General features: G+C 37.5%; 3 protein-coding genes across 3 annotated transcripts in view; 2 read left to right on the top strand and 1 right to left on the bottom strand.

Annotated features, from left to right (window-relative positions):
• wdr90 (WD repeat domain 90) overlaps positions 1–7,545 on the top strand; it is a 33,448-nt gene extending 25,903 nt beyond the window's left edge. The window contains exons 37-43 of the mRNA XM_015375072.1: positions 2,383–2,505; positions 2,689–2,857; positions 4,836–4,963; positions 5,319–5,462; positions 6,882–6,998; positions 7,084–7,168; positions 7,247–7,545. Coding sequence (XP_015230558.1) covers positions 2,383–2,505; positions 2,689–2,857; positions 4,836–4,963; positions 5,319–5,462; positions 6,882–6,998; positions 7,084–7,168; positions 7,247–7,404 — 924 coding nt within the window. The 3' untranslated portion in view covers positions 7,405–7,545. The remainder of the gene's footprint in view (positions 1–2,382; positions 2,506–2,688; positions 2,858–4,835; positions 4,964–5,318; positions 5,463–6,881; positions 6,999–7,083; positions 7,169–7,246) is intronic.
• Positions 7,546–9,954: 2,409 nt separating this feature from the next.
• On the top strand, positions 9,955–22,514 carry rhot2 (ras homolog family member T2). The gene is made up of 19 exons (XM_015375162.1): positions 9,955–10,125; positions 12,058–12,116; positions 12,950–13,031; positions 13,131–13,174; positions 14,166–14,219; positions 14,305–14,357; positions 15,656–15,764; positions 15,877–15,978; positions 16,111–16,209; positions 16,304–16,412; positions 16,507–16,627; positions 17,598–17,682; positions 17,783–17,928; positions 18,033–18,133; positions 19,120–19,250; positions 19,369–19,449; positions 19,543–19,665; positions 21,018–21,220; positions 21,300–22,514. The coding sequence occupies exons 1-19, from the start codon at positions 10,089–10,091 to the stop codon at positions 21,415–21,417; spliced, it is 1,857 nt and encodes a 618-aa protein (XP_015230648.1). The 5' UTR covers positions 9,955–10,088; the 3' UTR covers positions 21,418–22,514.
• A 1,640-nt stretch (positions 22,515–24,154) lies between these two features.
• Positions 24,155–25,397, bottom strand: LOC107085034 (histone H1.0-B). Its single transcript, XM_015375160.1, has one exon. The coding sequence runs from the start codon at positions 25,187–25,189 to the stop codon at positions 24,605–24,607; it is 585 nt and encodes a 194-aa protein (XP_015230646.1). The 5' UTR covers positions 25,190–25,397; the 3' UTR covers positions 24,155–24,604.
• Between the last annotated feature and the right edge of the window lie 738 nt (positions 25,398–26,135).

Genomic DNA, 26,135 nt, shown 5'->3' with positions numbered 1-26,135 from the left:
CATTCCTTGATTTTTCACTGCTGCGGTTCTTTGGAGAACATTTTTAAGATTGTGTTGTGATATATCAATCCTAATGAAACTGAAAGTTTGTGTTCACAATGAGTAAAAAAAAAAAAAAGAAAGGCATGAGTGAGCACATTTACACGGTGTCGAAGGACTCATTGCTTTGTCTCATAGAGAACCTTTATGTTGTTTGAACGACATAACGGGGGGGTTAAGTATTTATTCTGTCTGGACTAAATGTATGATCATGGTACTTCTAACCTTTTGTTATCAGCCTTTAAAATTCCACAATTGCATAATTTTATGTTTGTCTGCCTGAGTATTTCATTTTAAACTTGTTTAAACATCTAATCCACATCTGGCAGGCCAGTTTGAGCAGACTTTTTACCAAACAATGTCTTATTTTTTAGTAAAACAATTTCTATTTTAAATAAATCCATGTTCGAGTAGAGCTGCTCTTAGTTCATTTTTAGCTCCTGTTCTTCTGGTCATCACCACCCTTCCTACATAAAACCTCTCTGTTGTATTATATTGATGTCGACATGGCTTCTTATGGTGGGAATCCTTTTAAAGAAATATGTTCTCTATTATGCCAGTACCTAATCCCTATATTTAGGGATTAAATAATCCCATATATTCACAGCACCAATGCTGCTGTTTTTATATGTATATACTTAGATTCTAATTTATTCTGCAAATTCAAACAGCTTCAGCAGGTTATTTCTGGTCCGATGAAGTTTCTCAGTCATGCAATTCATAGGCATTCCAAAAAAGTTAAAAAACAATCCACTGAACTTTGTTTCCATGTTTGAAGACGTTTGAAGAGCGACATCTTTGGGACAAGACTCAGCGGTACATTAACATCTTATGGACAAAAGACATTCTTTTGAGGAACAGAATGTTCAGATTTTGGACAAAGATGATGGTTGGTTTGAGAGGGGCGTGAAGGAAGCCATCTATGTTAAGAAAGGAAAAACCAACCTTAAACAACCTATAATGCAGCAATTGAGTTGATTCCCTCCCGCTGTCATCGCAACCCCCACCTCTGTACAGGGGAACAGAACACCTCGCCTGTTTAACCAGGCCAACAATGCCCTTTAACTATGGGGTATTACAGGCTAACAAAGAAACCAAGCAACCCCCATTCCAAAGGGGCAGACTAGTTCGTCTGTTTCAATTTGCATGTTTTCTAAGTCAAAACAGGGCTTACTTATTTGTCTACTCTATAAAGCCTTGAACAAAACGCTATTTCTGACATTTTGAATTCAAAAAGCTTCTTGGATGGGAAGAGAAACGTCTTCAAACTTGGAAACAAAGTCCAGTACATTGTTTATTTCCACTTTTTTGGAAGTCCTTACTGGTCGGTTAGGATTTATTCAGACATCTTTATCCTCCTCTGCTGTTTATCACCTGACAGCCTGCTCTGCCTCTGCTCATTTTTCAGCTTTTGATGCTGATGTTTCTGCTCAAGTTGTTGTTGCCCTAATTATATCTGTATTTTTACATTTTGCTGCATCTTTTCCCACACATATTTTTTAACTAATGTATGATGTGACTCTCACTCTGGTCTGCTAGAGAGTCTGCTAGCCTAACAGAGAGGGTTGGGCTGGAAACTAGTGGCTGACCTGAGGAGGACAGAGAGAGATTTCAGAAAAATAAACCAGTGGGTTGCATATAGGATTTCATAAACCCTATTATTAAGTTTAAGTCTGAAGATAATTTGATTGATTTTTATGAGTTAATACAGGCCCCCACTACCATCTTGTCCCAGTGACCTTCTAATATTATGCCGTCCAGATCACGTGATCCTTAGTCCCACAGGATTACCACTGGAATCACGTGACCCATGGGAACCCTGAAAAAATGTCATCCTCCACTCTGAATAACTAACAATTTGTATATGTACAATTTGTTACATGCCTTCTCTTTCTATCGATTGACTTCTCTATTATTGTTTACTTTTCCTGTCAAACATTCACAATGAAGCTGGTTTGGATATATAAGTATTTATGACCATTCTGCCATTCTAGGATTATTTGATCGTTATAGTCTTTGTGAAGCAATATGTATGTTTCTTTTATCTTTTAATTCTAATTTGGCCTTACGATAAAATTTAAATGCTGCTTTGAATCAAGTATTTTGTTGTTGGTGTTTTCAAAGTGTGAAATTAGCCTATTTTTCCACACCCAGCTGTTCTTAATAAATAGCTTTCCTGTCCTGCCACTCAGCTGCATTAATGGTCCCTTTTATTTGCCTCCAAACAGCAGGAAACTTTAAAAAGTTGGGTTTTATGCTGCTACCACCATGAACACAATAATTCTGGAGTAAATACTTGTTCTGCGGAAGGTGCCCCTGTATAAGCTGTCTTCTGCCATGCAGGTCAATGATGTGGTTTTCAGCTGTGATGAGAGCCACTTTGCCACCTGCAGCGAGGACGGCAGTGTGAGGGTGTGGTCAACCTCCAGCTATGAACTGGTGGTGCAGTTCCAGGTGATCGACCAGGTGAGAGAACACCAGTTACTCTTTCCACCAGTTTATTTACTGGGACCAGACCCAAACCCTTAATGAATGCTGGGTGAAAATAACAAGTGGTTTTGTTCACCTGTAGGACACCCTTTAGAAGAATCAAAAGTCTTTAAAAAAAATTAGCTAACCTCTTTCCTTTAAATTGCCTTGTTTGTTCAGGCCTGTGGCTGTCTGTGCTGGAGTCCTTCTTCTGGTGAAGATGGCGCACATATAGCTGCAGGATACGGCGACGGGACCCTTAGGATTTTCCGGCTCGCTTCGAAAGAGATGGAAATGAAGCTTCATCCTCATTATGTGGCCGTTTCGGCCATCACTTATTCTGCCAGTGGTGAGAAAACAGCTGTTTCATGTACAGCAAGGGTGGGCAATTCAACTGCAACTTTTAGATCCATCCTTGGTCCAACAAACCTGAATCAAATGACTGAGTTGCCTCCTCAGTATGCAGTCTCTTTCCAGGACCAGTTTTTAGGAACAAAATAAAAAGACCAAAAAGAAAAAAAAAACTGATAAGTTACATTTATTTGGTTTAAAGAAACAATTTTATATTGAAGTGCTAAGAATTTCATTGAAATAATTTTGTTTTGAAAGATTTTTTCAAATAAACAATAAAAAGTTTTTTTTTTTAAAACAACGGTAATAACATGTAATTGAAATCTTGCAACACTTGAATGCAATCTGAACTTTGCTCATGGAATGTCTCAAAAACCTGCATGAGGCTTTTACTCACAGGTACCTCTGCCTCGCGCTGTCAGCGCAACTCTTTCAGCAGCTTTTAGCGACTCCAACACAGCCGTCTTTACCTTAGTGTACAGTGCCGGCACTGCGACTTCTGTCATGTGTTTACAAGTTGGTATTGTGTAGCGTGGTTCGGGTGTCTTTAACATGTTCTTGTAACCCTTGTTTTCAACAACACTGTACGGTTGTAGATCCTTGCGAATGAACAGACTTGGTGATTTTAGAGATAAGTCATTTATCCATTTGTGTCTATTTGGAGTCGACAGGCTGTGCTTCGGTTTTTTGTAGCGCCTCTGCATGATATCTGATTAAGTGGGAATGGCTGAGAACGGTAACCAAACCGACAGCGCCCCCATCGGTCAGGAGGTGAATTGATTCTGATGGGCTCTCGCATCGAATATGAATTTTTTGTGTAATAAATGCGATCAGGGGCGGATCCAGGATTTTTCAAAGGGGGGTGCACACCTAAGGGTCATGGGGTCACGGGGTCAAGGGTCACGGGGTCACAGGGCAAGACAATGTGAGGCTAAAAGACCAAAGAATACCATCTTCACTCTTTCACACTACCATAATTATTCATCCAAGGGTTTTTAATTGATTCTGGCTGGAAACGCGCGGTGACGTAAAAAACGCGCGCTCGCGTAAAATACGGGTTGGAACTGCGCGTTATTGTACGGATGATTATTGGCCCAATTGGCTTGCCATAAACCAAAGGGGGGTGCGCGCGCCCCCGTTTGAATCCGCGCCTGGCGATGCATCGATTCTTCAATTATTTTACCCACCCCTACTCTCACTCCATTGCACTTAAATGCCGTATTTCTTTGCTGCCTGACAGTTGCTTGATGCCTCCGCTGTGTTAACCACCATTATTTTAACCAATTTGGGTATAATTGGTTAGACCCTGATTATAAGACGACCCCACATTTTCACATTGTTTTTAACGGAAAAAACAAATTGTCTTACATTCGGGCCAATACGGTACTTTATTCAGGTTTGTTGGACCAAAGGCACATCTAAAAGTTGCAGGATACAGGCCCTCAGGAATTGAAACTGCCCACCCCTCATGTAAAGGGTTCCATTTTGCCAAGATAATCATGTTGGGATTTTTATTTTTTTTTTTTAAGAAATCAAAATAAAGTGAAACTGAAATAGAAGGCAAATGATGGGTGAATACTGTGTAGAACCACTTTTCTCTGCAACTGGATAAAAGCATCCCCACAGCATGATGCTGCCATGACTGTGTTTCACCAGCTGTGTTTAGAAAGATGTTCAATGTATTTTTCTCTACATGTAGGGCCTTTAAATACGGACCAAAAAGTTACATTTGCTCTTATGGCTTAATAAATTTCCTCCAGGGATGTAAGAAAAAATAGATTTAGTCAAATTTTACAATGTTCATGTAGAGAAAATTATAATTGATTCAAAATATGACCAAATAGCTTTTAATTGTTAAAAAATATATATATTTACATGCAAACATCCATTTAATTGTTTTAATCTTTTATAGCTCTTAAACACACAGCCCCTTGTTGAAGAACCTATTATTCTCTACTGTTCTGTCTCTTCCTCAGGTCATGTGATCCTTTCAGCGGGGGACGGCCTAGTAGCTGTGAGCAGCCCAACAAGTGGAGCAACAATTCGTGTCATCAGGGACCATAAAGGAGCAACAATAACCTCAATCCAATGTGTCAACGAACAGGTCAGCTCACTGTAATAACCTCAAATAGGTTCTAGTTTGGAGGGATCAAGGGGTTATTGGGATTCCTGTTGAGTCATCTCTGCAGTAATGATCACAGAATAATGGAGATTAAAAATTATATCCGCTTTGTGTACAACAAGGTTAAAAGTGACACCAGCAGTGGGGAAAAATACCTATTTTATGCATCTTTTTATGAAAAAATGATTTTTTTTTACAAGTGTTTACAGTTTACTTCAGCGTTAACATGATCTATGTATTTAATTGTTTCTGTGTCACATGATACTACTGGATCTACAGAAACCAAAGTTGTGGATTGTATGTGCTGCATCTAGTTTGTTTAACTCTCCTTTCTCAGTGCAAGAAGTTTGGAGTGGAAGGGAATGAGCTGTTTTTAGCTGCTGGTGCAGACAGACGGGTCAGTGTTTGGGCCACCGACTGGTCGAAGGAGAAGTGTGATCTGCTGGACTGGCTGACATTTCCTGCTCCGGCCAACTTTGAGGTACTCCTTCTATTTTGAAATATTTTAGTTTGTCCATGTTTTTAACATCAGATGAACTTGAAGCCATCTTTAAGCCAAAAATCCCTCACCCTTGAAAATAGTTCGATTCATTCAGCAGGTGGCAGCCATTAGCATCTCACATCAAAGTTAATGTCCCTTACACTGAAATCTCACACCTTCCATTACCGCCCTGCTCCATTCCAGACCGCATGCGCAAAGCAAAGCCTACGGCCTCCACAGTTCCTCCCATCTTGCTCAGAGCTCGGGGAGAGCATGTACGATATAATTATTCAATTCAAAGGAGGAAAAACATTCGTTAATGAACGCTTAATCTAATATGACATAATTAAAACTCAACATCAGCATCAGTCACGTTTCTGCCCAAACATTTTCTTTCGTTGTCAGTCTTTGTAATAGGGTTAATTAGGATCATACAACATTGGTTTGTTCTATACTTCCAAACTCAGTATCTCTTCATCCATCCAAGAAGATGTGACTGGATTTAATTTAACTTTTAAGCCTCTCTGTATAAAATCAATATTTTGATCAAGATGAATAATTTGCTTCCTGATATGTTGAAGTACCAATAGTTTGCATCCAATAATTCAAATAAACAGTCTTAGTTTTGGGGAATATATAAGATTTATGCTTGAATTTGTAGTTACTGAGCTGCTGTTACCCTATTTTGATTTGACAAAATTTCTTTTTTTACCGTTTGGTGCGATTTGCCATTTCGTCTTCTAACGGACCAGAGCGAAGCAAAAAAATAGTTTTTCTCCGTATTTTGACTGACAGATGAAAAGACGTACGGTGACGTTCAGAGGAGTAGCGGAGTATGTGGAACAGTTCTTATTAATTAACATGACTCTGCAAAATGCTCCGCACAAACATATGTGAGCGGTTCGGTGGGAAATCTGGGGATTAGAGTTTGAGATTTCAACCACAATATTCCTTCTGTTTATATAGGAGTTTATATAAAATGCAATTTTAGTCCTGTATTATTTTGAGGCAGCAGTAAACGACTGCATCACTCTTCTATTAATAAAAAAGTGGTGTCAGCTTTCTATCCTTGCAAATAACTTGTCAGATCAATCTGCCAACATCAGGATTGTTCCTGGTACTCTGATTTAATCTTTTAGTTTACTTGAAATTATCTGGAGAAATTTATATATTTTTTAAAAACCCAATGACTAATATCAAGTATGTGTTCTACAGTACATACATTCAAATACATGCAAACATAATGCAAACATTAGGCAAAGGGGAAAACCAGGATAGACAAGCAGTAGGTCCCATGAAAGCCAGTAGTGTGAACTATTGTAGGGGACGTAGTTTAAGATTCATTATTTTTATTCTGGCGTGTTTCTAATAAAAATAATCTCAGTCTTTTTTTTTATTTTTATTCTCTCATTGTTACAGGATGACAGTTTTCCACCCAGTCTGGCTGCTTTCTACCCAGCAGATCATAGCCTGCTGGTCTACACTGGCTATGCAGTAGAGAAGGAACTCTCCTTTTACAGCCTGACTAAAAAACAGGTAACGCTGTAGAACTCCTTATCTATTGTTTTCTTCTGTCCAGATTGGTGAGAATGCTAAATGGTTTCCTTCTGCTTCACCTCAGATCATTAAAAAGATTTCCCTGACTCACTGGGCCACGTGCCTTAGCCTGTCTTCTAAGAATCATCTCTTAGTCGTTGGATCTAAAGGTGAGGGCTGAGAGTAACTCAGAGAAAAGTGTGAGAGATGTATAACAAATTCTCACTTTGTGTCTAAACTCCCATCAGAGCGAGTGCTGAAGCTGATCAAGTCAACCAGTGGAAGGTTTCAGGACTTCCTGCAGCACAGCGACTCGGTGCAGACGTGTCATTTCTCTCCCTCTGGGATGCTTCTGTTCTCTGCAGCTTATAATGAGGTTCTGCTCTGGGAGGTGCCAGGATTCTGACCACCTCCTCTGGGGTTTTAACATGTAGCACTGCAGGTTTATTTATTTATTGTGCCGGTTTTATAAGTTTTACTGTATTGTTAAATAGATTTCTATAAATCTAATCAGAATTTTGTATTTAGGGTTTTAAGAATAAAATGTTTTTTTATTCGAGAAGTTTTGCTGTCTGGCTTTTATGGTTTCCGTTTCTGAGTTTCTGGTTTTTGATGCATATTTTATCCTTCAGGACTCAGATTGGTTTCCTGCTGCTGATTGCAATGCCGGGTGCAATCGAGGCTTTTAGCTCCACTGTGATGGAAATAAAGAGCACTATGTGCCATATGGCACAATAGATGACATTAAAGCAAATTTTCAGGAAAAAAAGCTGAACACTTAGAGGTAGCTGTGTTTGTACTTTAAAAAGCACAGCTTAGATGTTCTGTTCAGATTCTTGTGCTGAATGTTTCAGAAGAAGTTCAAACATCCGGAAACAACATGGTCCACAGTTGGACTGCAATTTGCCTGTTATTGTGAGCTTACCTTGAACTGAAATGCAAAGTTCTAACTGCAGCACTTAATTCAATTTTCACCAACACTGCCTCGTTTAAACTGGACCAACAAACAATTATCTATTGTTTTCCAACTGTTTTAGTAAATCAAACCTGAGTAGTTTAGGTTGCAGTCCAGTTGTTTTCACTTTGATGCCCCTGAACAAAATGCTTGACTAGTCTGGGCTCTATGGAAGAGAGAAAATAATAAAAACAAATATTTTAATGGAAGCTGCATGAAGTAGATTTTACACTGTAGGTGACAGCAACCATTCAGAGAATATTGGTATAGTCAGATGGTCAGTGGAATGCTATGTGTGATGGAAATGATAACCTTAAAGCTAAAATTGACACAGCATACATAAGGAGAACACGGTAGTGGCACCATCATGTTAAGGGATGCCAAACATATTGCCAGAGCTACGATGCTGTATATCAAAATGGCCTAGTGAAAGTCAACACCCACTGTATGCCCAGTTAAGAATCATACAAGATTTTAAAGATTCCTCAGATGCTCTCTGTCCAATTTGACGGAGCTGTGAAAAAAACGTTTGTTTTTTTTTCATTTAATGAATGCATTTCCATTCACTTCACAATTAATGCAAAGCATGAGAAAATACTCTGTGGTGGGAAAAAAAAGCCAGGCTGTGTATATTATAGTGACAGAAGAAAAACCTGATTATCATCTGGGATAAGATCAGAAAAGGAAGTACAATTTTTACCCGAGAATTATCTTCCTTCATAAAGTTTTCACCAATGTGATTTTTTTTGTTGTTTTGATATATAACCCCTCCCCTCTCTACTAAATTAAGCCATTTACCGGATTAAATCATTAAAGTTTCTTAAATGATCACCAATGATCCATGGATTTACTGTCATGTATCGCCAACTGCAAATGGTAGATTATTCTAAAAATGACCAGATCTGTTATCATGTCTGCTGGTTAGTTAATGCATATAAGTTTTAAAGTGTTATTTAAGGAGTTTGTTCTGAGTGATCTCTTTTCAGGGAAAATAACCGGAGAGTGCCCATCTTTAACAACGCATTCAGTACATTCCACAGAATTCTCTTCAACTTTTATGACTAATTAAAACTTAGACAACCTTTCTAGTCATTTTGTGTACACAGTGTAATAAAAAACAACAAAGAAATTTCGTTTTTTACAGCTTTCATGACATTTCCATTTCTTAAAGTGCAGCTGTGATCAAATGTAAACTCTGAAAACATTTTTTAATACAGTATAAATTTAATTCTAAATTAAATTCTAAATGAATATCTACTTAAGAATATGTGTGGCAATCATCATAGTTTATATAACTTGTGTGTGTAAAATTGTTACTTTTTTTTTTCTTGTTTTTTATTTATATAACAAACCAATAGTGTACAAAGTCTTGTTGAGGTACAGACAGTACAACGTAGAGGGAAAAAAATAGAAACATGGGACTAAAAACAACAACAGATACATAAACAATAGGCAAAAGGCACAGCATGTTGAATCAAATTTAAATCTTTTATGCAAAAATTCTGCCACTGGATAAATATTGTGCAAGATTTTAAAGTGAGTCTCTTTAACTTTAGGTGAAACCGGCCATTTAACAAATTTAGAAAAAGCCTTCTCAATTCAGGGCAAATTAGTTGTTGTCAAAAAACTATTATAATAATCATTAAATAATTTGGATTTGAAGGCAGTCACAAGGATACCATTATTACATATTTTATCAGTCACCAAATATTCTCCAATTTTCAATTTGGGTAAAGATGGAGTAACATTTGAATATCTTAAGGTGTTTTGGATGAGATGGATCAGAGCTTCAGGAATAGCTTTGCATACTTTTAAGTATTCATTAAAAGTACAACACAGAATAAAAGTATAAGTAAACTCGCTATGATTTAGGAACACAAATTGTTTCTTTGTTGTGCTTTACAATTTTTGACATGCAGTTACAGCCTCCTCATGTCTATTGAACGGTTTGTCCAGCAGGGGTCGTAGTTCTGCGCTCTCCGTGAACCGGAACAGCTTGACTTTCACCTTGGTTGTACATCTGTGTGGAGAGCCGCACGTTTGGGTTTAGCTTGACATTTTTGACGTTCAAATGAAAGATAAATGTCTGAGTAGCAGCAAAGCCCGGCTAGCTGTAATTCTGAGTGTGAAAAACCATGAAGCAAGATGTCAGGATACTTTTGTTGGGGGAACGTAAGTATGTTAGCCTGATAAGAAGCTAAACGGTTAGCAAACATTAGCTGGAGCAGCTAACCAACTTGTAACTGAACTTTGGTTGCTTTGAAAGCTGCCTTACAGAATATTTCCAAAGCGGGTTTAACTTTTCTAGTAAAAATGTATTTTTCTTTAGGGAAGGTAATATTTTTTCAAAGTGTTTTCAGCTTCAAAGTTTAGCTCCAAGCTAATGGTGTGCATAACTTCAATGCATTTGTATTATTACTAGTGAAAACCAGAGAGATGAACCATATCAGCAGAATGTACTTCATCCAAAGATGATTGAAAAGATTTTAAATAATGCAAACATTTGTTTAAGTTTGTCAGTAAACATTAACTGTAAATCTAACCTGGTCTGTGCAAATGATCTAATGAATAAAACTATTTATTTACTACTTTTATTGTTACTTGGTAGCTATTTGACCTCTTAACCTGAGATATAACTTTATTTATATTTATTTAATAAATTGGGTAATCTGACTGACAAACCCAACAAATTATTACTAATTCTGGTATTAAAAAGGCCTAAATACAATTGTGTAACGATGACTATTATATCAAAACACATATAAGCAGAAGACTCAGACACACTTGTAAAACTTCCTTTGCATTAAAACGTTTAAGCCAATATTTTTATAGTGTCTAGTGTATACTAACTACAACAGTGCCTCCTGTGACAGTGCATAGTGTTTACTGTATATTCGCCTGACCTGTAAATGTTAAAATGGCACATAAAAAATAACAGCTTGTGCTCAAACAGGACTCTCACTTTAACATCTGTGGGAGGGTTTCCGTCTTTAATTGTATCTTCAGTGTCTCCAGGTGGGTTAAGTAGCATTACTTCAAAATAATATTATTAAAATACAATTCAAATGTTTGTTGCAGTAAAACTAGTTTTAGAATAAAAGTAAATGCCTAGTTACTATCCACATGTATAAGTGGCATTTCTATAGCATAAATCACCTCTATCTTTTTTTTTTTCCAGTTCTGATATTTGAATAAATTTTTTTTATCTCCAACATAAAGTTGTGCGCAATAGGATCCTGTAGCGAGCGACCAAATTCTGGTTTAGATACAAGAGCTCAAAGGAAAACTGTCCACATTGACTGGAAATAATAAATTACTATGATAAATAAAAAATAAAAGTTCCCTGAAAGGTTTTGTGGAGGATTTTCAGGAATTTTTGAAAAGACCTGCCCTCTGCACTTTTAAGAAGAATGCACGCACAACCCTGTACCTGCTCCCGACAGGGAACGCCTATCAAACGCATGCAAGAGCATGCATGAGCCTATTTCTCATCGTGCATGCTCTGTTTAAAAGTTGCTGTTTGCATCGCTCATACAAGCTTACCTTCCAAAAGAAAATTTGCTATTTTTCCACTGTCAGACTTGCCATCAGTAAGGGAAAATGGGGACGAACACATAAGACAGCCTTACATAAACATATCACCAGAATGATTGACAATTAGGAAGACCACTTATTTTGATGATATACCTTGAATAAGAAAATTCTCCACCATACCTTTAAGTCAATTCTGTGGGGAAATTTTGTTTAGTTTAAGTTGCACAAAAATACAATCCAGGTATCTAGGGGAGTGTATTAATTGAACAAGCAGGATATTTGACTACAAAGGCAAATTCAATGTCTAAATTTGTTGGGATTGAATACTGTCACCATCTCTCTAAAACCTTTATTGTCATGAATAACAGCCCTGACAGATTCTACTCAAAAAGGAGAGCACCATGTTTATTAGAACTACAGGATCGGCTCCTCACGCTCAAATGCAGGAGCCTAGTGGCTTCCTACTTTCAAAATGTGCCATTTGAAAGCAACGCTCCACATTTCCACAACACAATGATGATTATTTAGTATATATGTGCTCTTAATGTATTTATGTGCCCCTCCTAACAGCCAAAGTGGGGAAGACGTCCCTCATTATGTCTCTGGTGGGAGAAGAGTTTCCAGAAAAGGTAGGAGTGATTTTACATCATCAGTGATGCTGTGGGTTGACTTGAACCAGCCTGGTTTGAACATCCAGCCCCCGATGGGTTTCTTTAATCTGTGATGTTACTATTGAATTTCCTTTAATATAAAAATAATAATAATTATTAATTTTTTAATAAGAATTAATATTAAAGAAAAAATAATTTCTTTTAATATGTATTTTGGTGAATAATGTTTCTGAGCCGTTGTATTTAAATGTACTCTATAAATATGTTTGACATTGACCAAAAAGCTGTCTGTCTAAGCTGCAAGAGTTTTACTTGTAATGAATTGTGTTGCTTTTTTATCAAAGTGTGATGCTTTTATTATTAGTAGCAAAAATAATCCAAACAGTAAGTGTTGTCCCAATTTATTATCAAATGTGTTTGGAGTCTGATTGCTTTGTTTTGTATATAGAGTGATTGAAAACAAACAACCTTAGTAATCTATTTTATGATAATTTATTTGTACTCTTTATATTCTAAATTATGATTTTGCTGGTTATTGACTTCATTTGCTTCTATTTAATTTCTGTTTTTACTCTGAGATTCTTTTTGTTGCTAAGATGATTATTCAGAGATTTATATGTTTGCAAGCTGTGATTGTTTGACTTTCAAATGGAATAAATAAACAGAAAAATGTGTTTAGAGCTCTGATGCCTCAAATGTTTTCAATCCCCTCATTCATTAGTGTTCTTACGATGTATTTTTTGCAGCTATCAAATGTTTTTCTTGTTGTTAACAAATGGAGTGAAGGAGTGAGAACTGGTGTGACATGTTGACCTGAAAGATGTCGTTCTGAAAGGGTTTTTGTTTTGAAGGTTCCCCCCAGAGCTGAAGAAATCACTATTCCTGCTGACGTGACTCCAGAGAAGGTCCCCACTCACATCGTGGACTACTCAGGTATTGGAGGCATAACCTCTAACATCTTTAGCTTTGGGTAACATGAAGTAAAATGAAACATCATGCTTTTAAATTCTGTTTGGTTTTCTCTCCCATCAGAAAAGGAACAGAGTGACGAAGTCCTTAGAGATGAGATCATCAAGGTAAACTCACCACAGTCCCATTATTATGATTATAACTTATTAAGAGAAGGCTGGTACAGTAATCTGACTTCTCATTTAGCCTCGTCCCAAAGCTTCCATGTTTTTTAAGTGGACCAAAGTTTTGGATAGGTATTAATCTGCTAGAAAATATGTCCCTTTTTGGAGTATATCTCCATCCCATAAAAACATTTTATCCGTCTCACATAGATAAAGAATAATCTGGGGATTAATTTTTTGTTTTATATGATTTTCATACGTGTTATTTTCAATACCAGGGCGTATGGTCCTTCCTAATTAGCATAATAAAATAAGATTTATGACAATATCACATTTAAATCTAAGTAATCAGGGAAACCTAACATGATTTATAATTTAGAGGTTTTACTTTACATTGTCAAAATAGTGGACAAGATAACCCGTAGTAGAAGTTTTAATATAATTTATAGAGGTGTGACAGGTAGATTCATTGTAATTATTTTATTCCATATTTAGCATGTGTGCTAGCAGAGTAGTTTCACTATGAGGAGAAAAATCAAGAATTTTTAAATGCTATTATTAATTTTTTTAATGCAGTAAATAAAAATCTGATTTATCCCTGTTAGAAAATGATTTGGTCCATGGAAATGTATTCATCTGAAGCTGTGCACTCCTAAAATGTAGCTTGATATGTTATATCCTCCATTTCCAGCTCCTTTTGTTTTAAGTCTGTTTAATGAAGAAGCCTGAAGAACAGGGTAAAGGTTTCTATGTACTTTGGAGGTGACCATGTCGATGAGCTGAGTGTAAAAGTACCACCATAAGTTAGATTCACTATAACTTATTGAAACAAATTAAAAGCTTATATCATATAGAGTCATTATAGTCGGAAAAACCAAGGGAATGTTTCCTGAATCTTGGATTGGCGGACATTTGCAGCATCTTAAACCTTATGTGTCGGGTTGTCTTGTTTCTAGTATGAAGTTGTTCATCTGTTTTTGTCCAACTTTCACAGGCTAATGTAGTGTGTGTGGTGTATGATGTCACCAATGAGGACACAATAGATAAGGTAAAGACTGATTATTTAGTTTTTATTAACAAATTATTCTATACAACTTGGAATATATTTTTGCCATCTCTTTTTTTTCCTTCAGATAAAAACCAAGTGGATTCCTCTGGTCAACGGAGATGCAGAGAAAGGAAACAAGTACGTACCTGTTAGTTATGTTTTGAAGGAATTTATTAAACTGCTCTTGTTTCAACTGTTTGCATGTTTACCTGTTAGTAATGGGGTGGAGCTAGGAGGGTGAATCCCCCTCATTAGCGCCTGATTGGACACCCCAAATGCCTCTGAAAGTTTCTAAAATAGGTCTGCAACTAACAATTATTTTGCAAATCGATTAATCTGTTGATTATTTTTTTCAGTTAATCAATTAATAATCAGATATCCAAAGGTTCTTTAAAGAAGAATTTTTGTAAAAATAAACCAGGTGAAACTATAACTTTTCCAATTGAGGAGTTCTGGATAGAGTATATTGACAGAAGAAAAAGATTTTTATCTTAAATGCAAAATGTTTATTTTTTTTATTTTAATATAATTACTGCTCTAAGTGGGTCGCTCTTTCAGCTAAAGGAATGTTTAAGATTCTCTATACTCCAGTTAATGATTAATGGATTACTAAATTATTTGACGATTATTTCAATAATCGATTAATCATGATTAATTGTTTCAGTTCTATACTGAAAAACCCAGCGTTGAAAGCCGTGCTATTAGAGCAGAGATTTATGGCCTTCTGTCTTCTTATAAGGTCAAGTAAACAAACTCCATATTTACACCTGAGGGGTTTTCTGGGGAATTGTGTCTGGGTCCTTTTTACGGTCGCTTTTCTTTTTTAACAATCTGCAAATGGTGATAACCGAAACGGAGGAGCAAAAATGAAACTGTATGACTAGAAACACCGTGGGAACCAATCACTACTAAATATTTGAATTATTTAACTAAATGGCCCCAAAGTTAAAGTTAAGACAATCTTTGTAGTTAAAGACATATTGGGACAACACTTCAGGTTTGGATCCTTTTTGCTACTAGTTATTTAAATGAGGCCATTTTTATCTGCTATGCCACCTGCAGTTTACTGTTAGTACTGCAGCAGTTCAGCGGCGTCTCAAACACATGGCTAGAATGAATATCACGAATTTAATGGAGCAAACATAAAGGAAATTTCTGCAAGGGGTGACATAATAGGCATGTAAAAACAGCTTGGTGAGGAAAATCAAATATAGATAGAAAGAATGCAGAGGTGCTGCTTTTAACTGCAGCTCAGAATCTAGAGCAGAATCCGGCTTTGTAGGGAAAGAAAGTCATCCAGAGGACGGGTTCTCTGGGTACCAGGATGGAGAAACACTTTCCCTGTCTTCTGCTCCACCTTGTATGAGAGTCTAGCTCTGCTACTGATAAGGAACTTGGTTTTTCTTGGTGTTCATAACATATATCTGTTCTGTCAGGGTGCCGATCATCCTCGTGGGGAATAAATCCGACCTGCGCAGTGGGAGTTCGATGGAAACCATTCTGCCCATTATGAACCAGTTCTCTGAGATTGAGACATGCGTCGAGGTGAAGCTCAATCTTCTTATTGCTCGAGGCTGCGGACTGCCATTAACTTATAATCTGCTTTAACTTTAAATATGTGATGCATGCTTTATTTTCCTCTCTCTTTGTGTCCAAGTGTTCGGCAAAGAATCTGAAAAACATTTCCGAGCTTTTTTACTACGCCCAGAAGGCCGTTCTTCACCCCACTGCTCCTCTTTACGACCCCGAAGACAAACAGGTGTGCCTTTCTTTATTTTATTTCTTTATTTTTTTTATTCTTTAAAATTTTTGGATTTTGTTAAAAAAAAAAAAAACATTTTAACATGTTTAACCATAAATACCAAGCTTTAATGACCCACTTTTCTTGCAGTTAAAACCAGCGTGTGTTCGAGCTCTGAGCAGAATATTCTACATTTCGGACCAGGATAACGACCGGATCCTCAGTGACGCTGAACTCAACTGCTTTCAGGTTTCACCTAAAATCGCACTTAGTTTCATCTCAGCCTCTGTTTAAAACACATTTTTTATGCTAACTTGGAAAGTTTTGATATTCTTTTTTTTAGAAATCTTGTTTCGGGAATCCTCTGGCACCACAAGCTTTAGAAGATGTAAAGACCGTAGTTTGGAAGAACACCAGCGACGGCGTCCAAGACAACGGCCTGACTCTAAATGGTGGGAAACAGCCATGAAAAGATAAAATGGCATAAAGACTTTCTGCATTCAGCTCATGGTAATGTTCATGTATCTTTGTTTTTTTTTTCTTCAGGTTTCCTGTTTCTTAACACCTTGTTTATCCAAAGAGGCCGGCATGAAACCACTTGGACCATCCTCAGGAAGTTTGGTTATGACGATAACCTGGAGCTGACTGATGATTATCTTTATCCCGAGTTAGTTATGATTATTTTAAGATCATGTGACACTAATGACCTTTGTGTACTGTAATTAGTCAAAAAATAAACAAAGTAATGTGGGCAAGACATGCAAAAGTCAAAAGGTGTAGAATTGATCCGATCCTCTGAATCTTTCAAAGCAGACGGATCACCACTAAATGCATGACAGTCTTTATGTTTATCTTTTTGCACAGTCTGGAAAAGTTAAGATATATTAAGTGTTTTAATTGTCTAGAGAGGTACAAAAAAGTATTTGCTGACTATATTCCTGCTTCCATCACATGAAAATCACAACTTTCTAATTGTATGTTTCATGGTAAAAACGAAATTGGTGTAAACTCACCTTTAAAATTAATTTTTGGAAAAGTGTGAATTTTCCACATTTTTAATTATTCTTTGGCTGGTTTGTTATTGATGACAAGGAGATTAAAACCCCTTAGAATTTAACATTTCAATCATACAATTGGATGCGCTGAAAGCCAATTAAACCAATCAGAGTAGATGCTCAGATGTAACCAGCTGTCTCATTGGTCATTCTGTGAACCAGTGTGGCAGTCTAACCAATGAGGGGGCTGGTTACATCTGCGGAGCAAATGTGGTAAGTTTAACTGGTTTTTAGTGAACTCGGGGACCAGAACAGTCATGGGAAATAAAAATGGTAAGGATAAAATAAAAATAAATTCATGAAAATACAAGGGAAAGAAGAAATTGGAAATGGGATGAGGAATTATTTTTTTAATGGAAATAGGATTTGAAAATACATTTACAAATTTCTGTAGTAATAACTTTGGCTTAATAAATACAATTTAAATACAATTGGAAAATGTACAAAAAAAATGTACGATCAGATTCATTTAAATGTTACATTTGGAGTAGCTATTTATTTTCATTTTCACTGTCTCTCTTGGTGCTCCTTAGTTTGTTTTCTTTGTATATTTTATTTTAAAATGTCATTATCTGTCTCCAGACTCAGAGTTTCTGTTGGCTGCAGCACAGAGATCAACCAGTTAGGCCACCAGTTTCTCCAGCGGTTGTTTGAAAAGTATGACGAAGTGAGTGTCATTTTGAGCCGCTCAGTAAAATGTTGGATTGTAAATGATTGCCTTATTTTATTAGGCTAACCTGTTTTTTGTTTTGTTTATTAATTCACAGGATAAGGACTCTGCCCTCTCACCAGCCGAGCTGAAGAACCTGTTCTGTGTTTGTCCTTACATGCCTTGGGGGGATGAAGTCTATCTGACTGTACCCACCACAGAGCAGGGCTACATCTCTAATCTAGGCTACCACTGTCAGTGGATGTAAGTATCTTTCACACAAAGTGCTGAAAATCGCAGCTCTACGCTTACATGAGAGGTTATAGTTTGCTGTGTTGGAAATTCACACGGCTGCTCTTTGCATGCAGGCTCTCTGCTTACCTGGACATCCACCGCTGCCTGGAGCACCTTGGATACCTGGGCTACCCTATCCTTACCGAACAGGATTCTCAGACTGCGGCTATCACAGGTGTGTGGACATCAATCTGCATGCAGACGTCTCAGTTTGAACCACCTATGTTAGGAAAGTCGTCAGAGATTGGAGGGAAGGAAGTCTCAGCTGTTTCTCAGTTATTTTAAAGTAAAAAGATGGTTTCATGTTTTAATCCAGTCATTTAAGACCCTAATATATTTTATTAGGGTTTTTATCCTTTAAAGTGGAATTTGGTGGCACTAGCATGTAAAATTACTATGTAATTACTTAAGAATTAACAGTTTGGCACGCAGCTGTTGATTGCGCTGATATATGTTAAAGCTGCTGTGCTGAGCTTCCCTGCTTTAGTTATTCCTGGCTTATGGAAACAAAGAGCTGCAGCTCAGTTTAGAGGGATTTTTTTAATTTGCTCACTAAAACTTTATGACTAGGACAGTGTTTTTAAAAAAAAAATCAGAATTTCTTCTAAAAAAAAAGATTCAGGGTGCACGAAGATCAGTGCAGCATCTTACTGGGGTCAATCTGATAGTTTGCATATTAGTGGGAGATATAAACATTATTTTCCAACACTAGGGAAAGATTTAAAAGAAACAGTAGTGAACTTAATTAGCAAAGAGCAAAGCAAGATATTGGTGCATCGGAAAATAGTAATAAAAACTTTGAATGTTAACATCATACCAGTATCTTCATCACCTCTTGTTCCTGTTGGAACAAAAAGGATTTACCATTACTCATTTCTGTTTTTTAGCTAGCGCTATACATCCTAGCAGACATAATTTATCCTGTATTTAAGTATATTAAAATTAAAGGGCTTACAGTATTTTTGCTATATTTATTTACATTTGAAATAAGTATTCCTCAAATAAAGCTAATCTTAGCGTTGATGGGAAGCTTGAAGTTTTTTCTCAGATTGTGCTGCCATGCTTTTAGAAATCCTTAGATAATTTTAGTTCTTGGCTCGTTTTGGTCTAAAATATTTATCTGCTTTGTTGAGATTTGCTGTTTCTTTTCCTGATGCGCAGTGACTCGAGAAAAAGAGGTGGATTTGGAAAAGCGGCAAACTCAGAGGTCGGTCTTTCTCTGCAAGGTGATCGGACCACGAGGGACCGGCAAGACCGCCTTTCTCCAGTCGTTTGTGGGTCGCAGCGTTCTGGTACGCAGCCCTTAGCTACTCAGTTCAGATAAGCAGTGAAAAATGAAGAACTGTCCATTTTACCAAGGAGTGAAAACATTAACCTGTGGTTCATTTTTTATTTTTTGCTGTTTCTCAGAGTAAAGGAAACCCCAGCAGTGCCTTCTCACCATATGTCATAAATAGAGTTCAAATCAGCAACCACGAAAAGTTTCTGATTGTAAGTATCAAACGTGCGAATCTCGATACTGGCCCTTGACCTCTGACCCCTACTGACACCTGATCAGACCTAACCTCTGCCTGTTCTGTGCAGCTTAATGAGGTCGACGTGGAAACGGAGTTCCTGAAAGCCTCAGACGCTTCCTGTGATGTGGCTTGCCTCATGTATGACACCAGTGATCCTCATTCATTCGACTATTGTGCCAGTATATACAAGGTCAGTTGCATAACCTGAAGATGATGTAACAATTACAGTTTTTATGCTCATTTGTGTCCATTCTTTAGTTGAATATAATTTTAATAATAGAATAAAGCTATACATGGTTTATATACTTCTTGCGCGCCTTTTTTTCCCCAACTTTCTTGTCTTTTTTTATAGCCTCAAGTAAATTTAAATATCAAGATATAACAATAGGTTTAAATCAGATTGTTTGATGCATTGAAACTGAGTTCTAATCTCTTAAAGTGTGTCAGCTTTCTAAATATCAACCATAACTTCCTTTTAAGATTGACTATTCTTCATTTAAATTAACCTAAAGAAGTGCATCTCTGGAAAATCTGAGGAAATCTGGAAGTTTTACCTGGAAAAGATGTTGGAATCTTGAAGTTAGGGATTACTAACTAGAAGTGCTTAGATGTTAGCTTGAATTTCAAAAAAGTTTGATTTACGTTTCTTTAAAAATTATAGCAGTGAGTGCTGCTATGGTGTGGAGGTAGAGTACAATACTCTTATGCTCGCTGTCGCAGGTTTGAGTCCCGCTGACCTTTTCTGAATGTCTCTCCCCTCTCTTGTAACCAACTCTTTTTTTTTTTCATCTCTAAATACTTTCAAAAATAATTAAAGGGCTCAAAAATCTTTTAAAAATAATAATAGTCGTGAGGATTGACATCTGTGCCACCATTTTTTAACAAACATTACTAAATCTCCTAATTATTTTGTCTTTTCTAGAGATGGCAATAAATAACTATGTTTACATGCACAAAATTTCCCTAATCCTATCCAAACCTTGGTTGATCTAAAGTTCAAAATTACAGTTAACACTGACACTAGAAGAACTGTCCACTTTTCCCAAAATGCTTTAGTATTAGAAGAAGATGTAGTTGCCTGTTTTCTAAACAAACATGTAGTTGTCGGCTCATCCTCAACTTTAGCTATTCTATTTCATTATGGACCTTTGTATCCATACTTTGGCTTTTGGTGGTCATTTTAGCTCCTTGGCTACAGGGGTAGAGGGCAGGATGGCATTTTCAACCACATATTATTAGAGCCACCCCTTCCAACAAGGGGGGCCAGGAGCCAGTAGATGAAGATTATGTCTGTTGCACACATGCGGAGATGATTTTACTCCAAAGATCCAAACTGGTGTATATGTATGGTGATTGGAATGAAATGTCTTTCCTATCGGACTGAATCAGATTACAATCTTTAGTCTGTTTACATGTACAATTTATGATCTGATCAGACCTTCAATCCAATCATTTGTGTCCATGTAAACATAGCTAGGGTTAGATCTGCTGTATCTGTGAAATGTTTTTCCTCTAAAGTTTCCCCATATCTTCAACATGCAGCAACATTACATGGAGAGCAACATCCCATGTGTGCTGGTTGCCTCCAAGGTGGACCTTCCTGAAGCCAAACAGGTTCATGGTATGACTCCTGCAGAGTTCTGCTACAAACACAGACTCCCTCCACCGCTGCCTTTCTCCAGCTTGTTACTTGATTCCACCAGTAAGAACATCTACTCCAGACTTGCCTGGGCGGCGATGTACCCGTACGTATCTGTATAGGGAAAACATAAGCAGCAAATGTGTGATGTTGACTTTTACTTACGTTTTTTCCTTTTTTTGCAGCCACCTGAAAGGATCAGACATGAGCAACACTTCCTTCTGGCTGAGGGTGGCACTGGGCTCAGCTGTGGTTGCAGTTCTAGGTTTCGCCATCTACAGAGCCGTAGCTAGGCTAAAATAACCAACAATGAGCTAGATGAGATTTTACTTTCTTTAAACATAATCCATCAAGACCAAACCAGAAAAGCAGAACCACTGAAGCCTGAACTGAATAATGTCCTTATCCCCTTTAATTTTTCATCTGAAGACTTCCATTAACCTGTCCACCCTTCCGTCTGACCTCCTCGCTTTGAAGACATTTGATCCTATCAGTTCTGAAGCGACTGGATGCTGGTGATCACATTAGACCCTCTGCTGCTGTGCCCAGCTTTGTTGGCCTTATGCTGAAGAACAGCCTCTAAAGCTATCCAGAAAGGTGCTTTATTATAGAGAGAGCCTGCAGGAAGAGGAGTACAACTCTCCTGCGTATCGATGGGGCTATCTGTTGAGTGTTAAAGATAATATTTCACGCACATCTAGTGGGTTCAAATGACAATAATGCCAAATTAAGCAGGATGAGTACTAGTGTTGGAAACCTTTACAAAGAGGACATCCAGACCAGCTGCTACCAAAACTGTTTCTGACCAAGACATCCCTGATAGTCGATACAGAATCATTGCCAAATAACTCCTGCAACTATGAGCAGCTGTAGCACCATTACCACCGGCTGTTTTAGCATCACGATATCTCGTTTCTTATATTTAAAGCAGATCTTCCATAGAAGAAGCGATACAGAAAGGTTGCTTCTATCGCATGAAGATATTTGATTTTTAATGAAAAGATGGAATATTTTAAGTGTTTGCTGAAATTTCAGAAACAACACGCTAATCAGGGGGAGCAAGGTGAACATTGAATGCTGTACTTTTGAAGGAAATGATTCGATTATTTTACGTGCCTCCGGTTTCCTCGCTCCACGGTTCCGCCCCGAAAAAATGTTTTAGTGAGAATATTTAGTTTTATTTTTTTCTCTTCTTTTATGCGTGACTGACTGAACTTGTTACAGAACCTATTGTTTGTTTTTGTTTTTCTTCCTTAACATAAATCAGTTCTATGTGTGATTAAACCGAGATTCTGATTGGTTCTGCAGGAAACATTCCTGTGATTTTCAAATGCTTTTATTACTGAAAGTGATTTTAGATGCTTAATAAAGACTGGACCAGATTGGATGAAAACTCCTGACCTGTTATGGGTGAGTTTATTGTGATTGATGTAAAATACACTCACCAGCCACTTTTATTAAGAAAGAATATGGAAACATCAATACACACTGTGATGTATCAGAGCTGCATGGTTCTAGTGGAGGTTTAATGATCTGGGGAGAAATTCCATATTGGGGTTTCTGCCTTCAGCAGAAATAGTGCAGCGAGTTAAAAAACTGTTTTATGAACAATTAGTGACTTTGCTCCTGTAATGACCCTAATTTTGGCATGTGGTGCAGAAGTTTGTCTTCTGGGGCGCATGAATCTGAAATCACTTGGTGATGCCATCATCTAAGAATCTCTAATGGATGTTTTAAGACTTTATTCTTTTGTGCTAGGAATAAATAAATGAGTTGAGGTAGCAACAAAGTTTACCTAAAAAATGGCTTAACAGATTTTACCATAAATCATAAACAAAGATATGCTTTGTCTTTTTTAACCTTTAAATAAGTCCAGTGCCTTTCAGACGTCATAACATTTTCAGAGTTTATTCATATTTTTAACCGTTTTTAACCTTTACATGCCTCTAGTTGGCCTGCTGTTTAGCTTTAAGGAGAAGGCGCCTGTTCCTTAAAGTTACCACTAGATGGCAGTGTTTGGGAAGCAGAACTTTCTTACATGGGTGTGTCGACAGATTCCCCCCTCTTTCTCTGCATCCGACTTTATTCAATCTAAATTGCTGCATTTATTTGTTAAGCCTTTAATACATTATTTGAAATAATGTCTTAAAAGTCACTTATTTAAAAAAAATTTTGATCACAAAATGCAACTTGGATTAATATCCTTTCTAGGTGCCATAAATAGTAGTTGGCTCCAGTGGCCCCTTGCTGAATTGTTTCTGTACTAATTTGAATGCATAAATGGCCTCCCCCTTTTGGCATTTATCGTAATTGATTTATGTTTATCACCCACTCTCGCTTCAGGTTCACATATTTTGGTCAGAATGTGAAGCGTTGTATTTTAAAGTAAGAGTAAGGTTTCAAAAGCTGTTTAAATGAGTATATACAATCATTTACAGAACCAGAAGTGAGACATTTACTTTTATTAAGCTGAATTAAAGTTTCCCCTAGAACTGCACCTAAATAAAACTTATTTTATGATTATATTTGGTTGTGCCTCCCGAAAATCATTAGTAACTGGCATCTTAGGTAGTTTTAATTATCTCTTTATAAATGAGAGTTAAATAAATACACAAAACAAGAAAAGTTCAACTCCAATCAGCTTATTGTAATATATTAAAGTTAAATTAAAATTACGCTGCAATAATATATGGCTTTGTTTTTGAAAACCTTCAAATATCTCTGATAATACAGCTAATACACTTATAATACTGAGTTTAACCACTTATCAGTTTATTACTGAAAAGATGTTTAAAAAAAACACCTGAAAATATATATATTTTTTATCTATACTATTTAACTATTCTCTCCTGAATTAAAATCCATATAATCTGTAATTGCTTTGCATTATTGCTTATCTCCATATGTCTATCAGTAATTAACCATGATCCTGTTTATTTAATGGAAATAGCTTCACTTAAAGCACTATCAGGTTTTTATAGCTATTATATAAATGTAAATAAAGGGAGCTCAATTCCTCAGTGAAAAAAATAACTATAATAAAGGACAACAAATCCAAACTGTTGTTTTTTTTATTACATACATTGCAAATAGGCTTTAGGGTGGTTTAACATATTGATGTGGATCCTGTAGAAATGTTGCTGATGTCCATGGTCTATACATTGAAAAGGCTTCACTCTTCAAAGACGTGTTTGCTGGATGGATCCATGCACTATCAAGAACTATTCATTAGTCTAATTTTTTGTTTATAATATATATATACATTTTTCTTCTCAGTAAGATCCTAGACTTCAGGATCAGAATCAACTATAAACAGAAAAACAAATCAACACCATTAGTTTTACAGTCTATGCTATGTTGCAATGAATGGAAAAAGAAAAACTACAGGTATAAAACAGCAGGATTTGCATGAGATCTTACAAAAATAATACATATACGAAAAAAAAAACTTCTTCAGGTATTTACAGAAAGTTTGTATGAAAGAGTCCGTTCACTTCTTTTTTGCAGTCTTCGCTGCCTTCTTGGGGGTCTTGGCTTTGGGCTTGGCTGCCTTCTTCACCGGTTTTGCCTTTGGCTTGGCCGCTTTCGGCTTCTTCGCCGGCGCTTTTTTGGCTTTCGCAGGCGTCGCCTTCTTTGCGACCTTTTTCACTTTCTTAGCGGCCGCTTTCTTGGGTTTTTCCGGCGTCTTGGTGACCTTTTTGGGCTTGGCCGCCTTCTTGGGTTTGGGTTTGACCACTTTCTTGGGCTTGGGTGCGGACGCAGCCTTGGCGGCGGGCTTCTTCGTATCCTCCGGCTTGGTGAGCCTGAAGGATCCGGACGCGCCGATGCCTTTGGTGTGGCGCAGCATCCCGGACGCCACCAGCCTCTTCAGGGCCATCTTAATCTGGACGTCGGCGTTGTCGCCCACTTTGTAGTTCTTCCTCACGTACTTCTGGATGGACTGTCGGGACGCTCCGCTCCGGCTCGCGTCGTGAACAATAGCCGCTTTAATCATGTCCGAGTATTTGGGATGCGAGGTGGGCTTCTTGGGTTTTGATGCCCTTTTCGCCTTTGCTGGAGCGGCCGTCTCTGCCATTGTGACTTTTTTTTTCAATAAGTTAATAAAAACTCTTGGAGGGGATATTTCACCTTTTCGCTTGACCGGCAGAAAACAAAGAATAAAATGTCTTTCCTAAAAAGAATGCAGTAGATAGAAAAGTTTTAAAAAGATTATCGTAATATTAGTGTCCAAAAAATCGTGTCTTCAGAGTCCGGCTCCACTTTAAGTGTCTTATTCCACAGGCGCTCCATTCAGCCTATGAAGCCTATCTGCGGACGTGATTGAGAACACCAACTGCCAGCAGCTGATCTAGCGGACTCCATGGAACTGGCGCCGTCCCGTTTGTGTTTCTTCATCCTCCATCTCCCGTCAAATATAAAAAATAAGCATCCTCCCCGGTCCGCCGGTCCCGACGGGCCGATGCTGAAGGCATCGGGCTTCACCTCCGCGCGCTTTTCTCCTTTTGTTTCCACCGGCGAACAACTTTTATTCCAGGAAAACCCGCTGGAAGGAGCGCGCGCCGCCAACAATTTTGCACAATTCCCGTCAAATTGACCCGAACAGACGGAACCAGGCGGGATGTCAGAGGATGCACGTTGAAAATGAATCTTTAACCGGACGGATGAGAGAAGTTCCGAGCGTGCGGAGCTTCGTTTATCCTTTTAATACTTCGATATATTTTCCCAACTAACACAGCCCGGCCATTGACTTTGAATGACGTGTTCGAGATTATTTGCTGTTAAACCTCCTATAAATCAAATGTCGCGACCTTTAAGCTACAGATGACAGATGAGACTTCATCTGGGCTTTATTCGGGTTCCAATGCAATAGTTTGGTTTGCTTTATTTCTCGCTTTTGAGGCCGATTAGGTTATAACTATCACTATGGCAGTCGCCTCTGGAGCCTCCATTGTCAGGAAAGTTGCCAGCTCCTCCTGAGATCAGGTGAAGTTAAGGCTGTTCAGATTAAGGTTTATATATTA

This window comes from Cyprinodon variegatus, unplaced genomic scaffold (genome assembly GCF_000732505.1).
Source record: "Cyprinodon variegatus isolate N-32 unplaced genomic scaffold, C_variegatus-1.0 Scaffold113, whole genome shotgun sequence".
NCBI classification, from domain to species: Eukaryota; Metazoa; Chordata; class Actinopteri; order Cyprinodontiformes; family Cyprinodontidae; genus Cyprinodon; species Cyprinodon variegatus.
The sequence above is the reverse complement of the archived record's forward strand: the minus strand, read 5'-3'. Positions and strand labels throughout refer to the sequence as shown.